This window comes from Saccopteryx bilineata, chromosome 10 (assembly GCF_036850765.1).
Source record: "Saccopteryx bilineata isolate mSacBil1 chromosome 10, mSacBil1_pri_phased_curated, whole genome shotgun sequence".
Lineage (NCBI taxonomy): Eukaryota > Metazoa > Chordata > Mammalia > Chiroptera > Emballonuridae > Saccopteryx > Saccopteryx bilineata.
This window is the reverse complement of record NC_089499.1, coordinates 60375577-60398061: the sequence shown is the minus strand read 5'-3', so window position 1 is coordinate 60398061 and position 22485 is coordinate 60375577. Positions and strand designations below refer to the sequence as shown.

The window sequence follows — 22485 nt, the reverse complement described above, 5'->3', positions numbered from 1 at the left end:
CCCTTGGATGTCACCATCCCCAGATGCTGTGGACAAATGCAGTTGGATGACTGATGGCCTGGAAGCTTTTTTCCCATCCGGACATTTTGGCAACTTCTGGCATAGCTGTCACTCACAAAGGACACACAAGGGACCAGACAACAGTCAGAGCCAGAAAAGCCAGTGCTGAGCTGATTTGGAAACAGACTCTCCCTGGCCTGATAGATACACTTGAAAGCTCCGAGTATTTCTAAATAGCGTGGCCATAAAGTTAGTGATCAAATGATATCTATTTGTTTCTTTTTGGGGTCCCCCAAATTTACATTTCTGCACAGTAAGATTGCTGAAATGATATGTACATCCAGAGATGCCGGCAGTGTGGGAGTCAAACAGCTGCGAGCGTTTGGAAACCCTTGGAACTCCCTCTCTGATTAGCTCCTGCCTTTTTGTTTTTTATTCCCCAAGCAGACACTCACTCTGACCCAGATCACTTGGTGATTAGGGTCAATTCATGTTCAAGCTTTGAAGATTATAGAGAGCAGAAATGGCCACCACTTCCCTTTCTATTTTCTTTTAAAAACTTTAAACTTCAGAAACAAAAAACTTGAAAAAAATGCATAATATTACAAGTTCACGAAAGGAATTTATCCACATTTTCGCCATGTTAACTGTTAGCAGAGTTTATATTGGACTGTCATATTTCTTTACTTTATTCACCAACATACAAGACGTCGATCTCCACATCTGGTTTTTAATAACCCTCGACATCTGGGAGCTCCTTTTTATTCCTATGGTGGACGAGGCACAGTAGTGATATTGGCAGTGTATATTTTCAAGCTACAACTCCTGTCTCATTCAATCATAATTAATTACCACATTTTAATGTATTTAATTTGCTAAAAGTGATTTGCATTAGACCACACTTCACTGTTAAGAAAATAGTGGTTGATTCTGGGGGAGGTGGCTTTCCCCTTTTCTTCTTTTTTTTTCTTTTTTAAATTGAAAACCTAATATGAATGGATTTGAAATAAACTGAATGTACATATGAGTTTTAAATACAAAATGAAATAAACTGTTCTGCAAGGAAGTGATTTTGTAGTCTTTCAGAAACTGTCAGAAGAGGCTATAGGCTGCATTTTAGGGACAGTAGGGTTTTGTTTTATGACTTTGGCAAATCATAGCATCTCTCAGTGCTTGGACTTTTTTCCTGTAGCTGTAACTCTAGGGGTCAAGAACCTCATGACACAAGTCTCCATCCAGAGAAATAAACTTACACACATACCCATGAAGTTCTGCATTGAAATTCAAGGGGTTGCTAGGCCCCTGGAAACCCATTTGTGGATGTGCAGGGCTCCGTGCTGTAGACTTTTCCTTCTCTATTAGCAGTAGCATAAAAAGGGACATTAGCTTTGCTTTTTTTCAGGAACTAAAAGGAAGTTTAATAGATGTAAAAATACATGTTTCTCAAGTTATTTAAGGAAAAGAGAAGGGTTTTTTATTTGTTTGTATGTTTGTTTTTGGGATTTTTCTGTCTGATTATTTGCTTTTTGTTTGGTTTGGTTGGTTTGGTTTTGTCAGGAGACTGTACAGTGACAAATAAATACAGGTAAGTTTTACATGAGAAAACCCAGCCAAAATGATCAATTGTACATTTTTTTTTTTATTTTGCCATAATATTCCTGTCTAAACTGTTTATTGCAAATCCATAGCGGGTTGTATAGTTCAGACTATGTGCACATCTCTTGACTGACTCATATCATTTGGGATTCTTGACCCTTTATAGTCCATAGATCATTTTGGTAGTCTGGCTAACTCTCTGAATCTCTTCTCAAAATAATATTTTTAAATGTATAAAATATGAAGAAATCTAAAGGAAACAAATTATGTGAAAATTCAGTTGAAGGACACAGATCTAAATCTTTGAATAGATAAAAATGACCTTTGTCTATTGGCATGGCTAGATTGAACTGTATAAAACTGCTGTTTTTCTGTATCAAAAATGGTCAAATATAGGCATTTTCATATGATTCAACCTAACATTGTAATAGCTTAAGCAATGAGAATCCAAATAGTGAGAAACTGTTCCAAGTTGTTTTTTTTCTAGTCCTGGTTTTTAAAACAAAGAAGCATGTCATGGCAAAACCTAGTTTCATCAGAGATTTATTAAAAGACACAGCTCCCCGATTAAGTGTGAGACCAGGAGATGAGCGACTTAGCCTTCCCCACTTTGTCTCTTCTTCAGTAAACAAGTGAGAATTCTGGTTCAAAATAGGACCTTGTGACGGTGCTGCTATTTTGAATATACTTCTGTATTAAAAAATTGAATTTTCCTCCCTACCTGCCATTTTACTACATGAGGAAAGTGGCCAGATCCATTCTGGAAATGTTTTCAACAACAAGAATTCAGACCAAATAAATTTCAGTTGATCAACAGTGGAATACAATTTTAAGTTAAACAAAATTTCCTTTCTATAAGCATTCTACTGAATTGAAAGTGTACTCTCTTTTCTTTGAAACTTATTTGATTGCAAATGTATAATCATTCCATACAAATCTATAATCATTCCGTGGCATGCACACCCCCTTTTATGCTCAGAGCAAAACAGAACCTGACAAATCAGATCACAGCATGTTTAAGCCTTTGTAAAATAACTAGTGTGAATTATTGCATGCTACAAAAGTTTGTTCCCCCCAAGTAGACCTTTCTCTCTTTTTTTTTTTTTACCTAAATTCTTCTTCAGCCTTTATTGATACTTTAAACTTAAGAAAAATTAAGGGTATTTGATTACTATAATTACTTCTCTGCTTACTTAAAAGGTTTAATCTACTCCTTAGGCATATGCAATTCAGATTGCATGCTTTCCAAAAAAATAATCATCTGCTAATGTAGACTAATTTTAATCTTCTAATCCATTCTTGACACAGAATCAGAGCTGGGTGGGTGGAATGCTTTTGTGTGTGGGTTGCCATAGATACAAAACTCATTTATGTATTTGACAAGTCTATGATGTGGAACTTAAATTACTATGGATTTTTTTTTCTCGCACTTTAAGATTAAAATACAAAGTGAAGATCATTGTGCCTTTCTGGTGCATCACGGTGTAACTAACCTTCTCTTCTTTCATTCCGGTGCTCCCCTCCTCTCCCCCGGGCTGGCCGCAGGATGACGAGGAGGGCATATGGGCATAGCCGGGCCTGTAAACCAAAGTTCCAGTTTTGTTTTGAGGGGTGAGAAACCATCTTTTATATCATTTTTCTTTAAAAGATTGCATTCTGGTGTTGTATTGTGTGCGTGATCAATTGTGTTCTTCACTGATGTTTGTGACTGTGCCCTGTGTTTGCTTCTGTGTCCTGTGACCATCCCCAAGAGCTCTCTCCTTCCTACCCACACCCCCACCCCCATCACCCTGAAACCACGTTATTGCTCTGCCTTGTTGGGGCTGGGTTGAGCACGATTCAAATGTTTCTGTGTTATTTAAGATGTAAACTGTGCCCTTGCTAGAATTTATACACACGTTTAAAGGCATGATTGTAGACTCAGATTGTCACAATTCTCCAGTCATGGTTTTCAGCACACTGTTTGCTTTTGCCAGATATGCCAAAGTGGTGTGACTCACACATCCTTCTGGTTCTGTCAAATGTTGGGCAAAGAACAAGGAAAATAAAACTATACTTTTATGAGGCTGAAACTGTCATCTCTGAGAAGCCCATTTAATGGATTTGTACTCTCTTTCATGGCAGTTATGAAGAATACACAAAGATCAAGGCATAGTAATGGTGAATGGGTAACTATACCTCTTTGAATAAATTAGAATAGAAATATTAATATTGGCTTGTCCTCATTAGTGACATTGTATTTGTTGCTTCTTTTACAATTGTGTTTCCACAAAGCTTTCCATTATAAATTTCATGCATTGCATTTTTTAGAACATTTTGCTCTTTTAAAGGTCAGTTCTTAGTTATTAAGCACCTACCCTTTATTTCTGTCCTATTTCATTATAATAGAATAGTGGTGCATGTAATTGCCACAGTTATTTATAGAACATTGAACTCTGGTGACTTTTGCTGCTGGGAATCACATATCTCCAGGATACTGCAGGCTGCTTAACTAGTCACAGCTCCCTAGAGTTGAATATACCTATGGTTTCATGGTATCTGGTAGGAATGTGGGAGGTTGTGTGACATGGTGATTCTTTATGGTCAAAAAGTACTAAGCATGCAGTTCTTTTTCTGGGACAAACATGAATGTCACATTGCTAGACACAGTCACCAAGTCTGTGATTAGGGAGGCAGTTCTCTGGGGTAACTTAATAGGTGTGCCCTTCCTCGAGTCTTGCCTTGCTATTTCATTGCAGTGGGGTTTGGGGTGAATTTTAAAAGAATCACTGGTGTGTTTTGTCGATGGGTGACAGTGTCATTGGTATGTTTCATTGCTTGGTTTGAACCTATTTTAGGTCCCACCCATAAATCAGATTGCCTCCTCTGCTCCTACAGGGATTACACAGGAGTTGATTTTCAAATACAATCTTTCTATGTAGTAAAGATGTAATACCTCCTGGATCCATTTGCTGCTGGTAGAACCTTCTTCCTGGTCAGCTCAGAGAATCTTCTCTCTTCTCCCTTTCCTGGGGGAAGGGAGAAGGACACTGGAAATGCCTTTCACACGCAAAGTGGCTTGTCGGTATGAGGAGGTGGGGAAACCAGAAAAAGGCTTAAGGTTCTGTCTGAAAGACATCTCGTGTCTAGGGAAAAATTTTAAGAGAAATATCACATTTACTCACCTGGAAAAGCAAATAAAGGAATAAGTGGGCCTAAAACAATATTAATTGAGAAGAAAAGGTTTTATAATGTTAAAAGGCAAACATATCAAATCTGCCCACAACATATGTGTAGGCAGAGGAAGTTTCGAAGAGTTTGGGGACTGTCATGAGAAGTGTGGGTCCTCTTTGGGGCTTTTCTATGATGCTGTGTTTTCTGCCATCATAAACATGAGGCTGCTGGGCTGCACTGTGTCTCCTCCAGAATAATAAAGATTTTTATTGCTCTTTCATAGGATTCCCGACATCCACCCTGCCATCCCCTGAGATAGGAAGCTGTTGTCTCGTCAGGGTGGATTGGGGCCAAAGCCCGTAGAAGCCCTTGTTGTGCTCAAGGCAAATGGAGACAAAGGTGTGAATAACCTTCCCCCTGTATTTCCTCACGAGTTTCCCCAAACACCACACACCCCAAAAAACAAACGTCTTCTGAAAATTAGTCAAAATATAATCCTACTTTAATATGTTATAATAAATTTTATAGGCTTCTGAGGAAAACTACTTATCTTCCTTTATGACTCCTTTAAACAAGTTTACTCAGATATCTCCAGGCTTTTAAAACCATATCTGAGGGACGTAAATAATGAGATACTTGGGAACCTTCTGATTTTGAACAGCCATTGCATGTTTTGAGTCATATTACAATCTGTGGGGCCTAAGGAGACATTAAATTTATAACTAAAGATGGATAATAGCGGCACACTAAATTTGAATGTTTTGAATATTTTGATTTACAGCCTTTATAAAAGAAACATTACAAGAAGTTATTTTGCTAAGCATCAGTAACATGCTTATAATAGTATCAGACAGCTCTGGCTTGAATCTGGTGTTTTGGCGCTAAAATGAATCGTAATTTAGGAAAAGTCGCTCAAAAATGACAACGAACTAGAATTGGTGTAACAACTCCGACAACTCCTCCCTTTTCTGCCACTTCTGGATTCTAGCTGAGCCGCGGTTTATTTCTCTCACTGTGATCATTCAAGGGTGGTGTTTTCTGAGAGCAAAGTAGACTGGGGGAAGTTTGCTTTTGCAAAGAGTTTTGACAGCCCCTAGAGCCAGCCATCTTCCCCCTGCCAAGCCTCACACCCCAGCCCAGCATTGTCAGCCTGTGGCCTGTGACATTCACAGAACCCCAAGCTTAGAACGGCTCCACTCTTGGTTTAAAGTTCTGCTGTCCCTGTTGTGAAATTATTAATAATTTCTAACAAGGAGTCCCACAGTTTCATTTTTCACTGGGCACTACATATTACGTTGTCAGTGCTGCTCAGATCCACCATATCCCCTGCCTCCAAACTCTCTGTTCCTCTCCCTGCTGGCTCATCCCCACTCCTTTTTCTCAAGGCTAGAAGTTAGCTTTGGCCTGCCTTATTGTCACGATTCTCTTGCAGAGAGCCCACGGGACCACATTTCCAGAGTGTTGTTGTTGTCACCCTCATGGGCGTCTCTGATGTGCATATTCACACACAGTCCTTTCACCCCTACTTTTGATTATGAAAATGTGCTCCTGGAACTCTTACTGCGTTTTCTATCTTGCTTTGCAAAATACAAGGGAATGGCTACATAATTCTCCATTATTTTCTTTTGGGAAAATCCACTTGACGAGCAGTCATTTGTATCAGCAAATAATTCTTCATTTACATTAAATGGAGATGCTTCCCTTGGACCCGCAGGGAGCCATTGTGGTTTGTGAAGATTCAGTGCAGCGGGGCAGTGAGGGACCAAATCAAGTCACCTTGCGAGAATGAGTGCCACATCAGTTTTGACATTTGAATGTTCCAGCTTTTACTGTGAACTCTCGTAATTGAGCAGACATAGAGTACAAGATCATTTCTATTTCTTAAACCACTAGAAAGGAATAAGTCTTTTTCAATTGAAAACACATGCAAATTTTTCGGACCCGATTCATAAAAATACAGATGTGGGCATTAACAAGTTTTGCACGGGGCTGTGATGCCAGTAGATACATCCTGTTCAAAATGAAAATTATAGCTCTGTGCCACCAGCACGTGGACCATGTTACAGAGAGGGCAAGCATGAGTCAGAGCGCTTAGCTTTGGGAAGGGGTTTTACACATAGAAGCAGTGCTCAGAGCCCAGGAACCTCCCTGTGTGCCTCCCTCAGGAAGAATGAGGAAGGAGGTGTATTTTACTGTGGCTTGAAAGTTCATGCTTTCCTTGCTTTCCCTTAATAGGCAGGGTCTAGACACAAGGCCTGTGCTCATTCTGGCGCAAGAGGAATCCAGTGGCTAGAAAGAAGTGTGGAAGGAGCTCTGGGCCTTAGTCTTCTCAGAGAAACCAAGTCCTGGTTTCTCTGCAAAGTAGAGGTTTTCTTTTACCCCTGCTTTATGGGATACATACTTCAGTTTGTATCTCCTGTGATTGAGAATCTGATGCATCTCTTCTTTGTGCCATTGGCTTTTATTCATTTAGCCAATTATTTGATCATTTGTACTTATTCATTCTTTCATCAAATGGTTAAATTCTTGGTTAGATGCTGAGAAAATGATGAGTAAGTTAGACGTCGTTGCTACTCTATGATTCTTACAAGATAGCTGAGAAAAACATCACATAGGATTAAAAAATATGAATGGAATCCTTAGACATTTTGATCATTGCTTTGATGGGAAACAAAGATACCAAGATTAACGAAAGGAATCTACTTTCAATAGGATGTTCGGTGAGCAGCTCTCCAAGGAAATGAGTTTTATGCCAAGAATTGAAAGGAAGAGAGTATCTATACCAGGATGTGGACCATGTGGGAGGTGGTCCCAGGCATGTGTGCCCAAGGCTGGAAGTGGGAAACAGGTTTATGGGCTGAAGGATCTTGAAGACCACACTCTGCATAAAGAATAAGACAACAGATGAAGATGGAATGGGAAGGGGCCAAATCATGTGGGCCAAGATGGAGAATTTGGGTTTTAGCCTAAGAAATATTTTAACTGGCTTTTTTTTTCTAATTCATTGAGAGGCAGGGAGGCAGAAAGACAGACTCTAGTATGCGCCCTGACCAGGATCCACCCAGCAAGCTTACTAGGGGGCGATGTTTTGCCTATCCAAGGCCCTTGCTGCATTGCAACTGGAGCCATTTTTTAGAGCCTGAGGCAGGAGCCATGGAGTCATCCTCAGCGCCTGGGACCAATTCGCTCTAACTGAGCCATGGCTGCAGGAGGAAAGGAGAATGTGAGAGAGAGAGAGAGAGAGGTGAGAGGGGAAAAGGTGGAGAGCAGATGGGCATTTCTCCTGTGTGCCCTGCCCGGGAATTGAACCTGGGACTTCCATACTCTGGGCCAATGCTCTATCATTGAGCTAATCAGCTAGGGCTGAAATCACTGACATTTAAGCAGGGACACGATAAGATTGATGTATGTTGTAGAACAGCCCTGGCTACTTTGTAGAGAATGAGTTGTCATGCAGGAAGAGTAGATGTAGGGGCTGCTCCACCATCTGTGAGCAAACTGGTGGTGCTGTCCCAGGGTATCCCTGGGGGTGGGGGTGATGCAGACAGGTAGGTAAACTGGAGATGAGACTAAGAGGTGAAGCCAGTAGAATGTGATGGGGAGGTAAGAGAAAGGACTAAATTGAGAATTCCTCCAGTTTTTTACTATGGTGTCAAAGCTGGAACAGGCCATTGTTGGAGGGTGTGGGACCACATAGGAATCCAGAGTTCTGATTTCCCTCAAGTCCAGTTGGACTGGCCAAGAGAGAGACACATTGTTGACTTGCCCTTTTTTCTGTTTGCCTGTATACCAACAGGAAGATCTCTGGCCTCTCACTGTAGTGACATGTAAGCTGCCAATTTCATAGCACAGCTGAAGTCTAACTTCAAGAATGTGCAGCTTTTCTGGTTCTCCGAGAAAAAGAGAGAACTTGAATATCAAAGATTGCACAGAAAAATTAGCAGTCCTATAATACTGTGTGGGGCATAATGGTCTATAGGAAACTCATGTTCCTGAGGTGTAGAAGGTTGAAAAGGACCCAAAGAGAGAAGAAAAGTGCAAAAGGCTCTTATATACCCTGAACTCCCTAGGAATCAAGAATTCTGTCAGGAAAATTTTGGCTGCTTATAATGAATGACTCCCCATCTTGAAATTCTCAGTGTCCTGTGGACCCTTGAGCAAGGAAGAGATTAGGGGAGCTGACTCTGCACACAGACAGAAATCTGGGCACAACTTTTCACTCTCCAGAAACTTTACAATCATCCCTCGGTCTCTGTGAGGATTGGTTCCAGAACACCCTGTGGACACCAAAATCTGAGACTCTGTAGAACAATAAATACAGTCAGCACTCTGCATCCACAGACTCCCAACTGTGACTCACATAAATGGACTTCTGCAGTTCACACCTGTGTTTCTCAAGGGTCAACTGTTATCTTCTTTAAAAGAGGCTTTCAATAATCTGTTTCAACAAGCTATGATGAGAAATAACTAGAAGTAGCCATGAGATGTTTCAGAATCACCGATGAGAGAATTAATTGCTGGACAAAGTGAGATAACTTTGCTCTAGTCTCTTCCCCCATTGCCCCCCCCCCTTTTGGCATCTCTGCTGCCCTGGAAGATGTCTGTGTATTTACAGTGTGTCTGTAAAGTCATGGTGCACTTCTGACCGGTCACAGGAAAGCAACAAAAGACGATAGAAATGTGAAATCTGCACCAAATAAAAGGGAAACCCTCCCAGTTTCTGTAGGATGATGTGGCAGCATGTGCGCATGCGCAGATGATGATGTAACACCGTGTATACAGCGGAGCAGCCCACGGCCATGCCACTCGAGATGTGGATGGTACAGAGGAAAGTTCAGTGTGTTCTGTGGCTCACTAAATTCGAATCCATGACCAAAGTGCAACGTGAAAATCGACACATTTATAACGAAGTGCCACCACATAGAAATAACATTACTCGATGGGATAAGCAGTTGAAGGAAACCAGCAGTTTGGTGGAGAAACCCTGTTCTGGTAGGTCATCAGTCAGTGACGAGTCTGTAGAGGCTATACGGGATAGCTACCTAAGGAGCCCTAAAAATATCTGTGCGTGAGACCACATTGAACTACACTGAATAGGTATGAAACTGGGAGAGTTTTCCTTTTATTTGGTGCAGATTTCACATTTCTATCATCTTTTGTTTCTTTCCTGTGACGGTCAAAAGTGCACCATGACTTTACGGACACACTGTATATCTTCTAGTCAGACCTATAAGCTATTGTTCAAAGCCACAGCTTGAATGTACTACCCATTCAAAACAATTTCATCATCTTAGTACTACAGTTGAGGCAGTAAACAAAGTACGGTTGAACTTAGAGTAGTACAAAGGCTCACAGTACCTAGCTGGTGTCCGTGTACTCCCAAAGGTCTGAAAATCCCTTGACATAGATAACAGACTTTGATGTGGGTATGTGAGCACGCCCCCAAAGAGAGACAGTACCTGTGATCTTCAGCGATATGTGTCGGCTCCAGTGACTCAGAAAAGGTGAAGAACCGCTTACCTGTGAGGGACTTGATGACACTGTGGTAAGCTGGCTCACAGTGTGGTCTCTGGCTTCAGATGGGCCTGGGTTTGAATCCTGCTTCCAGCAGTGTTTGACTGGGTGGCCTTGGATGAGTGTGCTTCCCAGTTTACTTCTCCATTTTCTTATTTGTAGAAGGTTGTGTAGACTTCCCAGGGACCTGGAGAGGATTAGATGAGGTGACTACAAGGCCTCGCCGTGCCTGCTGTGTGGTGAGGGGCTCAATAGACAGTCGTTATTGTTGTTACTGTTGGGCTCAGAAGAGCAGACTGTGTATGGCAGCTGAAGTACGTAGCTGCTAACTCTGGGCAGTGTGAATTTGGGGGATCAGGTGAGAGAGAAAAGACAGAAGGGACAAAAATCAAGAGGAAATTTATTCCTATGACCAGAGCTGCATCAGCCAGCTACACAATTCCTAGGAGGTCTTAAAGCATGTTTTCTCTGAAAACACACTCTCTTGAGTTATCTTTGATTTCAATGACACTTGGGATAGGAAAGGAAGGTTTGATGGCTGGAGTCTATGGACTAGTCTGTGTTCCTAGCAGAGGGTTTCTTTCGGCTGAAAGAAAAATCTAGTAAGGACCATGAAAAGCCAACAAATATTTAATAAACAGTTGTGACCTCATGAATTGGAGGAGAGAAAAGAGTAATATTAATAATATCTCAGTCCGCCGCTCTCTGCTGTCAAGTATGATGGACTTGGTGCTGGGGGAGAAGCTTTTAAGCTGAATAAAGAGCAGTAAATAAGTTCTTGTGGATTTCTTCTGGAGCTTGTATGAGTTACCTGGCAAAGCAATGTATGTTGGCTTGGCTAGGACCACACTCTCAGGACCTGAAATCTGGCTGAGAACTCATAAACAAACAGTGATGATAAATGAACGTGGACCAGAGGCGGGAGGAGTCTAGCGGAGTGTTGTTGCATTACATTACCTCCTTCCTGTGCCAGGGCTGGCTCCCAGGGAGCAGCCCCGCCTCCCTCACCCCTTTGTCATTTGCTCTAGAGTGTGGTGCTGGTCTGGTCCTGTTTAACCTCTTTATTAATGATCTGTAAAGGGGAGAAAAGAACATGTGAAGGAAAGTCGCAGATGACACTGATTTGGGAGGTGCTGGAAATGCTCGAGAGGTCAGAAAAATCACTCAAATGGCCCAAAGAAGGTTAGGAACATTGAGGGAAAATAACAAACCTTGGAGAAGTCCAGACACTCACATCTGGTGAGAATTAATCAGATATCAATGGGTGGGAGGAGTATGCAAAACTGAATGCTAAAGGAAAAATACTAAGCTGAGTGGACTTTGGGAAATCCAGCCACTGGTGAGAGCAGAGAGAAGCAAGTGCTGATAGCAATCAGCACCAGGAAGGCGGGCGTCACCCTTTGTGACAACCCTGCCTGTAAGCTGTGTTTTACACGTGGAACATCACAATGTTACACACTCTATTTTCCAGAGGACCCCCCCCATGGTATCAGGAATATGGCAGGGTTTTTAAAGACCACAACCACCTAGTGATGTCTGGACACCATCCAGTGTCAGAAGTTGATCCACAACTCCTAATAAGTCAGCATGCAAACATATGGCCAGACCAGCATTGTCTGGGGGGACCTAAAAGAGTCCTCTTGGGTGACATAAATGTGAATTCGAGAAGGCTCATAGTTCTCCTTCCTGGACCAGTAGACCAGGAGTAGACCTTCTTCAGAGGCATGCTTTGGGAAGCCGTTCTTTTGATGGGAAATGTTAACAAACTTCAGAGAGAGGAACTCTCTGAGCTCTGTCTCTGTCCAACCATCTGCATCACCCCAACAAAGTAGAAAAACCAGACAACATCCAAAACAAGAGTGCATACTTATGGCCACCACTGACAAGAATGGCCGCAGCCCTCCCTGCCATTGAGGCATCAATTGGCTAAAGGCCATTGCTCAAGCCCAGATGTGTCTTGACTCTCTCCTCAGGCCATCCCATCTGTGCCTTCTCCAGAGTACCATGATCTCTGCAGAAAGTCTGCTAGACTCCTCGGCTGCCAGATGATCTCAGGAAATAGGTTCTACAATCTCCATTTTGCTTGAGTGGCCACAAGGTGCCTTTCCCAGGAACATGCCCATCAGAGACTATGTGCCCTCTCGCTGTGTTTTCCAGAAACTATAATGCAGATGCTAGGGATAACAGCTGAGAACTCCGTCTTGCCAGTGCCATTCTGAGCACCTCTCCATCTCTCCTCTGTAGATCCTGCTGTGGACCACACTTGCCTTCCAGCTCTCAGGGCTGTTCCCATGGTGACAGCATCTCTAGGATGCCTATCTGCCTAAGGAGGAGCCCTGCCTATTGTTTCTTTTAGTCTCCAGAAGCTTTCTACAGCCTGACGGTCAGCTTGGCTCCCTGGCGACCCCACTGTGTGTCCTAATAAGTTAGACTCATCCTCTAATGTCTGTGTCCATGGCCACAGGGCTTGGGAGCTGAGAATTTTGTCCATCTGCATGCATTTCCTTAACACTCAGTGTGTGTGTATATGAAGAATACACTGTAGAAACAGAACCTCTAGACTGATGTAGAAGAAAGGTTGTTGTTATCTCTTTGAGAGATCATTTCTCAGTGAAACTATCAGACCCAGAATGAAAAGGCAAACACCCATGTGTGGCTGCAGACTCCTCTGTATACATCGTACCTGTACCCTTCAGGGGTAAACACGGGATGAGGCTCTGAAATGAAAATCACAAAGGCCCCTTTCACTGGGAATCTGAATTCCTACAGCTGCCGCTTGACTTCCCCTTTCATCACTTTAATGTGCTCTGCAGAAAACATAGTTTAATGAGGAATCAGGGAAAAAAACATTTCTTATAATCCTCCTTCAGAGAAAGTGCCCCTTTAAAACACATTTTCCTCCTCTACGGAGCTGTCATGGAAACCAGTATTCGACCCGGACAGGATCTGGCTTTGTGCAATCTTCGCTGCTGAGTGGTGGGTGAGACCCCAGGCTCTGGAGTCACACAGACCCAGTTCAGATTCTGCTTCCACGGCTCTTATGGGTTGGCTTAAGCCTTTAAAGACCATTATTGTTATTTACTTAATGTCACATGATTGTCTTTCCACGTTGACACATTGACATCTGTGGATAAGTTTGATTTCTGCTCTGCATCGGGCAGTTGGGATGCCTTGTCAGGCTGGGTGGGCACAGGACAACCCTCTGGGAGGGGTGGGCAGAACCAGCATTGCCCCAGTGCCATTGTTGTTGGCAGCCCTTTGGTGCTGCTTTGTCCCGTGCTCAGGTGTCAGCAGGGAAGCAATGTGTATGGCTGCCCTGAGCCAGCTGGGGTGGAGTCAGCAGCCTGCTGAACCCTGGAGGCATCCTGCTTGCAGCGCACCTTGATCTCTGATTGATGGAACTGCATTGTTTGAGTCAAGTTTCAATACAAAGCCCTGCACACACACACACACACACACACACACAAAAACCCAAAAACAAAAACAAAGAATCCTCCATCATTAAGGAGGATGTCCCATTGCCCGTGGCATTGGATTCTAAGTAGATTCTGCAAGTGGGGCCTTTGCTGCTATTGTTGGTTTGCATTTCTGTTTTCTTTATTTTTTGTACTCGTATCTCCTGGCATGGTGCACTAGTTAGGAATATGATGAACTCACGTGAGAGGAAGTCCTTTGCACTCCTCTTTACCTGGAGGCAGGTGACACATGAGGAAATAAAAGCACTTTTCTTCTGTAAGAGAAATGTCTCGGCCAACTAACGGCATCTCCACCAGCAGCTTGGAAGCAATTCAGCCTCAGGGATGCTCAGTACAGCCTGCAGCAGAAAGAGCCATCCGCCCTCCCCTCTCACAGAGCGTGGGAAGCAGAGGGGAGAGAGAGGAAGCGCTCAGAGCTGGAGAGGCTTCTGTCCCTCCTGTCCCTCCTGACACAACAGGCTGGGATAAACCCGATATGTCAAACAAGGTGGTGACTGGGTGATGCTGCAAGCTGAGGTGTGCTGGGAGAATTTCCTCCCTGTTGTTATTTTTAAAAATTAGGAATGCACTAGTGTGTTTGCTAGGCCTTTCCCACACTTCGTGGGTGAGTGCGGGCCCCTGGTTTGAGGCTTAGGACTCCCGCCCTTGGAGGGAGCTACAGGTGGCTGGTTATCTCCCTTTGGTGTGCCTTGGGCAGAGACCTGGGCAGGGGAGGATGGGCTCTCTCCATCAGCCCCTTCGGCAGGTCACTGCTTTTCCAATAAGCCTGAGGACCGGGTGCTGAGGGAGCTCTCGCCTGGCAGCTCCGTGCCCAGTCCACTCATATTCAGAAATGTCCTCAAAGGCTGAGGGCTGACTGATGCTGCCCCTTCTCTCACTTCTGTCTCTCTCACAAGCTTCCTCACCAGTTTGGAGAAAATGCCCACTTCCATCCCCAATTTTTATCTGCCCCTATACCAGCCCTCTGCGGGTGGCAGGCAGGTCGCACCCTGCCTGTTTGATGAGGTAAGAAAGCGAGGTTCCACCAGCTGAGATTTCCCAGGGACGTAGAGGTAGGACCTGTACCTCAAACATCTGCCTCTTGGTCCACTGCTCCTTTCCCTGCAACAGTAATTCCCTGCAGTGTTCCCTGGAGAACTGGTGATACTGGACATTGACACACTTTACATTTTTTAATAAAAGCATTCTTTGTTTAAATAAGTTTGAGTAAAACTGGATTAAACAATTCAGTAGCTTTCCTTGTTGCAGGCCTTCTTGGAGCCTTTGATAGGCCAGTGTCTGAGAGACAGAGGGGCTGGCTGGGTTGGCTGTGCTTGTCATTCATGGGCCCTTTTCTTTCCAGACTCTTGTATAGAATGAGTGCCCACAAACTATTCTGAGGAGAGCTTTGCCGCAGCCTGCCTTCTCCTTGGCCTTTGAGACGCAGTGTGCTCTCGCAGGCTGGGCAGTGAGCCGGGAGCTGCCAGACCCTGTGCCAGACAGGATGCGTGGGCCCGAAAGGACAGTGCACGCAGCCCAGCACCACCTGAAGCTCTCATTCCCTTCCTGTGCCAGGCAGCTCTATTGTGTGCAGTATTAACCTGGAACTTGATGGGCATATATGTATATGTAGTAGCTAATAAGATGTACAAAGAGGAATTGGAACCTTTAGCCGAGTTGCCTTTATAAGGGAGATGGTACAGGGCTCTGCTGTCAATAAAGGTGAGAGCTAGCATTTCCTTTTTTTTCCTTTTTCCAAATGAGAGGAGAGGAGATAGACAATCTCCCACATGTTCCCCAACCGGGATCTACCCAGCAACTCCTGTCTGGGGAAGATGCTCTGCCTATCTGGGGCCATGCTCACAACTGAGCTATTTTTACTGCCTGAGATGGAAGCCATGCCCGGAGCTGATGTGCTTGAACCAATGGAGCCATGGCTACAGGAGGGGAAGAGAAAGAGAGAGAGAGAGACAGAGAGGGAGAGAGTGTGAGTTAGAGAGAAGGAGAAAAGGGAAGGATGGGAATGCAGATGGTCACTTCTCCTGTGTACCCTGACCAGGAATTGAACCCAGGACATCCACATGCCAGGCCAATGCTCTACCACTGAGCCAACTGGCCAGGACCAAGAGCTAGCATTTCCTTCCTTGTGCTGTTTACCATATGCCAGCCTAAAGCTCAGCAGATCTTGCCTGTAATGGCCAGAGAGTAAATACTTTGGATTTTATGAGCAAAGAGGCAAAATCCAAAGATTATATACATATGTATATAACAAGAAAGAAAATGCATTTTTACTTTTTTTATTGATGCCATTCAAAATATGAGTGCTTTTTTATTTATTTTATTTTATTATTATTATTTTTTTAGTAACACATGGCTGCTAATGAGAAGAATAGAATTCTTTCGGTGGCAAATAACATTTTGTTTAGTTGGGGTCAAAGTTATTGTTTTCTGTCATCAAAATCTATTGCAAATGCCCCCTGTTAATACTGATCTGGAGTGGTAGTTTATATATTTCATCTTTAAAGATGTCTGTCTACACAGATAGGTGATACACACGGCACTCAACTTGCTGTCAAGGTCTCACCTCAGCAGTGTGCCAAGGGCAGTGCAGAGCTGGGGCAGTGCCCCATACCTCCTTGATCACAGCATTGCAGTGCAAAAATAGCAAAAGATAGCAAAGAAACAGGTGGGCCTGGCTCTGATCCAATGTGAATCGTATTGATGGACAAGGAAATTTGGATTTCATTTAATTTTTATGTGTCACAGCATAGTCTTCTTTTGATATTTTTCTCCATCTGTTTAAAGGGGTAAAAAACTAATTGAAGCTCGCAGACTGTACAAAAGCCAATTGCCGCTGGACGTGAGTCTATGGGCCATATTTGCCACCCTTATCCTAAGTGCTTTCACATTAATGGTCCTGTTCAATCTTCACATTGAACACAATGCTCTGCCCATCTGGGGCCATGCTCACAACTGAGCTATTTTTAGTGCCTGAGATGGAAGCTCCACAGAGCCATGCCCGGAGCTGATGTGCTTGAACCAATGGAGCCATGTGCCAAGGGCAGTTGTGAGCATGGAGCCATGCTGTCATAGTTACTACTACTATCCTGTTTTCTAGAGGGAAAAACCCAGGCACAGAGAGGGGACGTTCTTTGTCTAAAGTCATCCAGCTTGGGAATGTCAGAGCTGGGAGTAGAACCCAGGTGTCCAAACCCACTCTCTAGGCCTCCTGACTCTCTGTATTGAGTCACATTGCATTGTGCAAGGTGACCCTTTCAGGTCTCTGCTTCAGTCTTCCAGCTCCCCACTCAGTCCTCTTTCACAGGAAGGGAAGATGGGTCTGTTTTCTAAAAATCATAAAGATAGCCAACAAGGGTTCCCTTATTTTCCTCCATTCCATCTCAGGATTTTGTTCCATTAACCATTTCCCTTCTTTCTTCCCTCACACCTTCCTTTACTTCATCTTCCTGCTCTTGTCCTTTTCTTTTTCATGAAGGAAATGTTCATCTTGCATGTGGGAGTTCATGGACTAGAGGTGGGAGCTCTCTCTCCCCGATCTACCTCTTAGAAACTCGTTATCTCATCTCTGTGAGCCTCAGCATCCTCATGTGAAAAATGGGAAAATAATGATGTATTTCGCTCCCTCACAGAGTTCTTGTAAAGATCAAATAAGATGATTTAAAATGCTCACCAGCCTGACCAGGTGGTGGCACAGTGGATGAAGCATTGGCCTGAGATGCTGAGGACCCAAGTTTGAAACCCTGAGGTGCCTGGTTTGAGCTCAGACTCATAGACATGACCCCATAGTCACTGGTTTGAGCCCAAAGGTTGCTAGTTGAAGCTCAATTTTGCTGGCTTGAGCAGCAGGTCGCTGGCTTGAGCAAGGGGTCCCTGGCTCAGCTGGGGTCCCCTGGTCAAGGCACATATGAGAAAACCATTAATAAGCAACTAAGGTGCCATAACTATGAGTTGATGTTTCTAGTCTCTTTCCCTTCCTGTCTGTCTCTCTCTTGCTGAATAATAATAATAATAATAATAATAATAAAATGCTAGCCAAGTGCCAGTACATCATAAGCACTCAATAAGTACTGGCCTTTGTCTTATTTTTTCCCACCTTCACCTCCTTTGATACCTTCTTCACTCATCACCCTTACAGTTTTGTAACATCAGTATTTCTATAAGTATCAAGTATCTATTATGCATTATAAAGATCTAACTGTTTGTATGGTGGCCGTCTCCTGAGTCAGGTTGGGCACTGGACACTGTAGCTGCTTTACATGGGCTCACACCCTCAGGAAAACAGGTGGAATCAATACCTTTCAGGATCTTTAGACCAAAAGCCCCCTCCCTGGAATGGGTTGGACTTAACTTTCCTAGGATCAAGCAAATGGTTAGGCAACCAGAAATATATGCCCACAAATTCAAGAGCCTTCAATATACAATCCCAATTAACTATTACAGTGAATAGTCAATTAGAATTAAGTACCTGAAGAAGCTTAAAACTTTTTGGCTTTTACCAAAAATATCACCATGATGTGAAGTCAGGAGAAAATCTGACAGAGGCAATAAAGCAAGAAAAATTACAAAGCAAACGCTAGTGCTGCCTTTTTTCTTAGATGTTTGTACACTCTTATCTTGTCTGATCCAGAAAAGATAAAGGAAATATTAGAAACAGCTTATTGAGAAAGGCAACATAGCATCTTTTTTTCTTCTTGCAGAAAAGCATGTACATGCTCGCAGGCTTTGGCATATTCTTAGAGAGGCTTGCAAAGAATTGTGTGAGCAAGGTAAGTCCTAGGAGATTAGGGGTCCTTTGTGTTTCTTGTTTCATGGTTGCCAGCAGCTGGCATCTTTCAGAAATCCCATGAAAAGTGGGCAGAGCTCCTTGTGCAAACTTTTGAGTAGAGCTTTATGGAAACTTTGTGTGTGACTCTTAATCTTGTTGGGAAATTTTAGGGTGAAAAATGTAATTACATCTGAAATGCCAACAACCAAGGCCAAAGGAATGTCTCCTCTTTGGAAGGTCCTTTGTTGATGAGATTAAAAGCTAAGCTCTCGTGCTGCTGCCTACAAATTTTCCGATTATTTGAAAAGAAATGAAAGAAGACACTGGGAGGGAAAAACAGCACATACCTCATTACGTAGCACTTAACTAATGCTCACCTGTTTAGCAATTAGTTCCACAAATATTGATTGCGTACTTACTATGTCCATTCAACCGAACCTAGACAGGTTCTCCTTGAATCATTTTACCCAAGTCAGGTACATTCTTACTTATCTGTCAGTATAAGATTGTAAGAAGAAGTCAAGGACTCTGCACTTTGGCACAGGGCAACTTTACATTGCATGGCCTATATCACCATTGATTCTGTATAGCAACAGGTTAGCATGGGCAGTGCAGGTGGCTTATGTAGAGGGCTGTGTGATGTGGCCTGAACACCAGGCTCCGAGGTAAAGAAGGGTAACACACAAAAGCAGCAAATGAAGAAAGGAAAGTAACACAATGGCATTTACATGTGGGGCTGTGGGCCCTGATTGATTGTCTCAGTGGTAGAGTGTCAGCCTGTGTGTGGATGTCCCAGGTTCGATTCCTGGTCAGGGCACACAGGAGAAGCATCCATCTGCTTCTCTACCCCTCTTCCTCTCGCTTTTCTCTCTATCTGCTTCTCTACCCCTCTTCCTCTCGCTTTTCTCTCTCTCTCTCTCTCTCTCTCTCTCTCTCCCTCCCTCTCTCTCTCTCTCTCTCTCTCTTCCTCTCTTCTTCCCCTCCTGTAGCCATGGCTCAATTGGAGTGAATTGGCCCCAGGCGTTGAGGATGGCTCCATGGCCTCCACCTCAAGCGCTAAGAAGAGCTCGGTTGCTGAGCAACAGAGCGAGGCCCCAGATGGGCAGAGCATCACCCCTAGAGGGCTTGCTGGGTGGATCTTGTTTGAGGCACATGCAGGAGTCTGTCTCTGCCTCCCTTCCCCTCACTGAATAAAAAAAACATATGGGACTGTGGTCATTTGCTAGACCCCAATGGAGTCTCATAAGCCTTGTAACCATGGAATCCAAGTCATGACAATGAATAGAATTTGTTCACAAATTGAGGGAAGCCACTATCCAATGTCTCTTTCTTCTTCACGTAACTCTCGTTCAGGGGTCTCCAAACTTTTTACACAGGGGGCCAGTTCACTGTCCCACAGACCGTTGGAGGGCCACCACATACAGTGCTCCTCTCATTGACCACCAATGAAAGAGGTGCCCCTTCCAGAAGTGCAGCAGGGGGCCGGATAAATGGCCTCAGGGAGCTGCATGCGGCCCGCAGGCCGTAATTTGGGGACACCTGCTCTAATTAGTCTTGTTCTACCCCAACATGTGGGTCTCAGGTGTCCCACTTTGCAGAGAAGAGGCTAAGTCACACCTCTGAGGTCACACAACTGGGAGGCAGAGAGCCTAGGCTGGGATCCAGTTATGTCATTCACCTCCATGGCCCGTGATCTTATCTCAATATTGTGTGGTCACTATCAGCCACCATATAACAAGGGGTTCTTCATATCCAGCTCCTTAAACCTCACACTGAAGTCTCCCCCCAAAAGTGTTAGGTTCCAAGAATTCCTAAGGCAGCTGACTCAGGTTGGGAAATCAAAGAGTGATTATATATACATATATAATTGATTATATATTATGTAAATTATAATACAAATGTACGTGTGAAACAGTGAGTTAAATGCCCAGGCTAACCCACAAAGCCTGTCATGTTGCTAAATCTCCTATGCTTGTGGAGAGAATTGGAGAAACTACTAGAAGATAATAGCTGTATTGTAATAGGAAAAACAGTAATATTGAATGAACACTGAATAAGGTATTGATTGATTTTGTGTCCTGATACCACTTCAGGAGAAGTGGTTTTGTTTAAAAAGAACAAGGAAGGCAGTGCCCATCTCATGAGCTTGATTTGAGGATTAATTCCATTAAACCATGCAGTGTCTGGCATGTTCTAAAACGCCATGTAAATGCTAGTGGCATAGATAAATGAAGACAGAGAAAAAGATTCCAAAAAGAATTTCTGAAAATCTTTTAAAAGGTTTTAGAGAGAGATGATGCTAATTATTTATTCTGCATGATTTTACTTTGAAACTAAAGAGTTTCCTTATACATTGCACCTTGTGTTTTGTGCATATGGTAAGTGCCTAAGTCAGCCATTCATAAATCCAAAAATGGCCATCTCAGCTAAAATTGCAAAATAGTACAACTAAGTAGCAGCTTCTGAAGCCCCATGGTCAGGCACCTAACTTCCAGCCTTGTGCATGATCTTAGCCAAATGCAGACAAGCAATTAACTTCCAGCTTTGGAAATGATAAGGCAGATTCTCCTGAGTACTTACATTGTGCCAGGCTAAGTGCGGGGACTATTATTAGTTTAATTTTGAAGATACCCTAGAGAATTTAAGAAAACTACCCCAAGGTATGGAACTAGTGTACCATGAAGTTGGAGTGTGTATGTGGGCAGTTTGCCTCTACAGGGCACACTCTATGTCAGGACTTCTCAACCTGCATATTATTGACATTTGGGAGTGGATACTTCATTGCTGTGCAGACGGGCATTGCAGTAGCATCCCAGCAACCTAGTTCTGACAACCAAAAATGACTCCAGAGATTCTGAAGGTCCCGTGGGGGACAAAATTGTCCTTGGTTGAGAACCACTGTTCCAGTCCAGATGTACTCTAAATGTGTGGCCCAGGAGAATTCCTGGCATTGACTTAGAACATTATCAGAGTTTGACCCACAGGCCTAAGCAATTTCATGACATTTGCAGCCATGAATCTATCCTGTGCACTATGTGGAGGCAGCAGAACTTTCTTGTAGAGGCCGGGAGGAAATGAGCTTTCTGAAAATGTTCCTGTGCACATTTGGATGTGGGAAGAGAGAAGTGTGTAGTAGGTGGAGATACAGAAAGACAATGCCTGTGCAGCCATATAGAAAGGGACTGTGATCTGGAAAGGGACACATACCTACCACTGAGATCCCAGAAAATCTGAGCTCTCTGGGCTCCTGCGAGAGTTCACAGCCTTGGTGCAAGCCTCAGTTCCACCACTGATGGGCTGTGTCATTTAACCACAGTGCCTCTGCTTCTTCCTCTACAAAATAAATACAGTGTTGATTTCTACCTTGTGGCTGTGTTACGAGTTCCTATAAGCCTGGCTTATAGAAAGGGCTCAGTAGATGCTGGTGAGTTGGCCTGGCCACACCACCTGAGGATGTGATGTCTCAAGGTTAAGAAAACAGGATCTGGATTCAGACTGCCCAAGTGTCAGTCCAGCTGGAGCACCTGCTAGCTGTGTCACCTCGAGTGAGCCTCAGCCTCCGTGAGCCTCAGCCTCCTCATTTCTAGTCCTGACCCCCAGATCCGATGTGAGGGGCTCAGAGATTAGGAACACAAAGTGCCTGGCATCAGCATTGCAGACACGATGACACTTCCCACCTTAAGGTTTGTATTAGTTTGTTCAGGCTGCCATAGCAGAGTGCCACCAACTGGGTGGCTTTAACAATAGAAATTGATGGTCCCACAGCTCTGCAGGCTGAGAGTCAGGGTGTCAGCAGGGTGGCCCCTCCTGAGGGCTGCAGCAGAGAGCCCTTCCCGGCTGTCCCCAGCTTCTGCTGGTGTGCCGGGAATCTTGGCATTCTTGACCTGTGGATGCAGGACCCCAATCTCTGCCTTGGTCTTCACAGGGCCTACTCCCCAAGTAGGTGTACCTGTGTCCAGATGTCCCCTTTTCATGAAGCTG

The 22485-nt window shown here is 43.8% G+C and overlaps 1 protein-coding gene across 3 annotated transcripts in view; it reads left to right on the top strand.

Moving 5' to 3' along the window:
* The window catches only part of ERC2 (ELKS/RAB6-interacting/CAST family member 2), a 1144388-nt gene that overhangs the window by 965973 nt on the left and 155930 nt on the right, over positions 1 to 22485 (top strand). The window contains exon 20 of one of the 3 annotated variants that reach the window (XM_066245245.1): positions 3142 to 3207. The exons of the other annotated variants lie outside the window; for them this stretch is intronic. Coding sequence (XP_066101342.1) covers positions 3142 to 3168 — 27 coding nt within the window. The 3' untranslated portion in view covers positions 3169 to 3207. The remainder of the gene's footprint in view (positions 1 to 3141; positions 3208 to 22485) is intronic. 3 annotated transcript variants of the gene reach the window in all.